The sequence below is a fragment of the Lipotes vexillifer genome, unplaced genomic scaffold (genome assembly GCF_000442215.2).
Source record: "Lipotes vexillifer unplaced genomic scaffold, Lipotes_vexillifer_v1.1 scaffold999, whole genome shotgun sequence".
Taxonomy (NCBI): Eukaryota; Metazoa; Chordata; class Mammalia; order Artiodactyla; family Lipotidae; genus Lipotes; species Lipotes vexillifer.
This window is the reverse complement of record NW_006774368.1, coordinates 1,605,918-1,609,453: the sequence shown is the minus strand read 5'-3', so window position 1 is coordinate 1,609,453 and position 3,536 is coordinate 1,605,918. Positions and strand designations below refer to the sequence as shown.

General features: G+C 40.8%; 1 protein-coding gene across 1 annotated transcript in view; it reads right to left on the bottom strand.

Annotated features, from left to right (window-relative positions):
• Positions 1-1,241: 1,241 nt before the first annotated feature.
• Positions 1,242-3,536, bottom strand: part of UPK1B (uroplakin 1B) — a 12,779-nt gene continuing 10,484 nt past the window's right edge. The window contains exons 6-7 of the mRNA XM_007449128.1: positions 2,735-2,818; positions 1,242-1,295 (exon numbers count right to left, since the gene is read on the bottom strand). Coding sequence (XP_007449190.1) covers positions 1,245-1,295; positions 2,735-2,818 — 135 coding nt within the window. The 3' untranslated portion in view covers positions 1,242-1,244. The remainder of the gene's footprint in view (positions 1,296-2,734; positions 2,819-3,536) is intronic.

Below are 3,536 nucleotides of genomic sequence, written 5' to 3'. Positions count from 1 at the left end.
CGGGCTTCCCTGGTGGCGCAGTGGTTGAGAGTCTGCCTGCCGATGCAGGGGACACGGGTTCGTGCCCCGGTCTGGGAAGATCCCACATGGCGCGGAGCGGCTGGGCCCGTGAGCCACGGCCGCTGAGCCCGCGCGTCCGGAGCCTGTGCTCCGCAACGGGAGAGGCCACAACAGTGAGAGGCCCGTGTACCGCAAAATCATTCCTTCCCTGCTCTAAGAGTGCAATGATTTTTAATTAATGAAGTTCATTCTGTGTCATACCACATAAGCCCACGTGTCAAGGAAAAAGGACCTCCATGACAATCACTGCATAAGAATTAGTCCAGCACTATCTTATCAGTCTTATCAGGATTATGCTGGAAGGACTTGAGGTGGGGTCCAGTAGTGAGTATTTTTTAATGTCTTCTTGATTCTGAAACACAGTCCTGAAATGGGACCCCGTCATTTTATCTTTAAAAAAAAAAAAAAAAAAAAAAAAAAAATCACCATAAATCACCTAACAGCGGGCTTGCTTCTCCCTTATTTGAAAGGGGCTTTCGGATGGGATGAGATTGGTAAATATATAACAGGTCCCTCCTTTGTCCCCCAGAGTCCACATACTTTTAATTCGCGGGAGAATTGAGGTTACTAACACCTATCACTCTGCAGTGTCTGAGAGGAAACTTCAACCATTGTTAGCTCAAGATCGGGCATTGTCCTGGAGAATAAAAGGATCCCAAGGTGACATTAAGAGAATCACTTGAGTCTCTGTAGATGGGAGCCACCATAGAACAAAGGCAAAAGATATATTTCAGCAATCTTTTCCTTAGTTCTCTCACGCGGACAATACTGAGATGAATGAAAGCCTTTGAAGGTTTCTTTTAGAAAGCAGAGAGAAATATAGGCAGATTTGCTGTCCAGATACAGACTTGGCTTGCTGTGATAAGACAGGCTCCTGTGAATGTCTTTGTGCCCCCAAATTAAAAATAAACAGAGATGGCAATAGTTATTATCTACTATCCTAAACTCTCCCTTTCCTACGGTCTATAACAATGCTGCAGAATCCTAGATCAGGGTGAAATCACTAGTGGTGAGAATTTGAGGAGTCTGAGAGCCTAAAGAACATAAAGAAACTCCACACCAACTGACTTGGCAATTTGAGGAAGAATGCATAATTTCCAGGGGAGCACAGAGGTGGAATATTAGGAGTTCCAGCACCAAATCCAGAGTCACTGTGGGGAGTGGTATGGTGGTTACACTTATTCTTAATATTCGATTCTGCTCCAGTAGAACATGGTACCCAGGAGAACCCAAAACTAGAATACAAAGGAAAAGAAAAATAAATAAGGAATTGTTTTAGAAACATCTGGTACTTGCAGAAAAATGATATGAGGTTCGTTCAGGTTCAGGTGACACTGGATTTTTAAGAATGATCTTGCCTTAAGCATCATCACAGGGGCAGAGGTGACTCTGAGTCTATCCTGTCACACAGTGAACCAATATTTTCCCAAATGACCAATGCATGATGTTCTAGAATCACAAATGGGTAAAAAATTTATGCAAACTGCAAGACAAACCAATGTAATGTATTTTAATGTAACAGAGTCCTAAAAGTTCTTTGATGAAGTTTCAGATTTCATATTGCAACTAACCTTTAAGTAACTACTACTTAGCAAGTTTTGTGTGGTACCAAAGGAGAATATTCACAATTATTTTTAGATAAGGCTACCAAAACACTTCTGTTTTTTCAACTACATATCACTGTGTAGGATGGATTTCTTTCAAATCCTTCAACCTAAGCAACATATTATAACAGATTATGTGAAGATGAAAATATGAGAAGCCAGCTGTCTTCTACTAAAGCCAGACATTGAAGAGATTTTCAAAAATGTAAAAAAAAAAAATACTGCCACTTTTCTCATATCTTTTTGTTTGGGAAAATAGTCACTTTTTTCCCACAGAAATATATTGTTAATAGTAACGTAATTAGTTTGTTATTGTTATTTTATATGAATTAACACATGTTTTTAAAAATTCTGTGTTAATTTCCAACAGGGTAAATATCAATAGATACAGCCCTCCATAGACAAAAGCTTTTGGGAGTCCTCAATAATATTTGAGAGAGTGTAAAAGAGCTCTGAAACCAAAAGTTTGGGACTGCTTCCTGAATGCAATGGCTCTTAATCCTGACAACAAGTTAGAATCATCTGGAAAATTAAAAAAAAATACCTGGGTCTTGCACCTAGATCAACTGAAATCTGAATCTCAGAGGTTGGGGTTCAGGTATGCTTTTGTCCCCCAAGCTCCCCCATGAGGTTTAAATGTGCATTCAGGGCTGAGACCTACCATTCCACCCTCTTGCTGCATGTGCATCACATAAAGTGGTCAGAAGAACAAGGCGAGACTGGTGAAGGCAGCTCTTTGGAAGGAGGGAGGAAGGTTAGAGGAGGCATCTAGAGAGATGACAGTCTTTGATATCTACTTGAAATGAAATTATGAGATCTGGAGAGATGGAGGAGCACACAAGTGCATCCCAGTCAGCCAGAGAAGGATCTGGTTGGTAGGGGAAGTTCACGCCCTACCTCCCGAGGGAATCCATTGTCCTTGCCCTGGTGCCAGCAGCTTCCTGACTAGCCTTCAGGTCTAAGCTTTTTTTCTAGTCAGTCTAGTGTGCTTGGGCTAACCAGGGGCAATCTCAAGGTCTCTCCTTATCACTATCCTCCCAGAAATGAAACATGTGATGGGAAATACTCACAGTCCAACAGAGAATGGCAAATCCAAACCACGCAACCCCCCAGGCGTGTCGGTTCATTGGTCCAGAGATCAGTTCATAGCAGCCCTGGAGGAGTGGGCGATTCCATATCCACATGAAAGGGACCAGAAAAAAGATGTAGGAGATGGGTGGGAAGCTGATTTGAATCAATGCCACCCCAAAATCCAGTTTAACATAACCAGGCTATTTCTACATTCTTGTGGACAACTAGGTATTAACTGTGCTGTACTGAAGAAATAGGAATGATCCTGATGAAGAACTATTCTATATCATATTTATTTATGTTTTTTCATTCAATCTAACTAACCGAGGTGCTGCTATTTTAGCATAACATTTTTCTCATATTGAATATGTGGCAATGTAAAGTATTCTTAATAAAATCTGAGTTTTTTTTCCTCTCCCCAAAGATTTTATTGGTGATTTGTTTGAGGGCAGGGTCACTTTTTGATTTGTTTTTCAATAAAAGTGCTTCCAGTTAGTGAAAATTAGAGGCTTTATTTTTTAATCATTAAAGTAACTCCTATACCATGCTTTGTAAATTCTCATTTGACATCATATCTCAACATATCTTTATAGTATTCTAGAAGAGCCACAGGGTGCGTGCGAGAGAGTGAATCATTCTTTATTCATCGAGTCATTCATTCACGCATGCCATAATCTGGTAAGTTTTATACGTAGCACATTCTGTTCTAGTCTCTATGCAAAGTACTGGAGTGATACACACGTATGGGGCTAGACCTGCCATCTGAGCGACCTCCACTAAAGCCCTTGGAATCACAGGAAT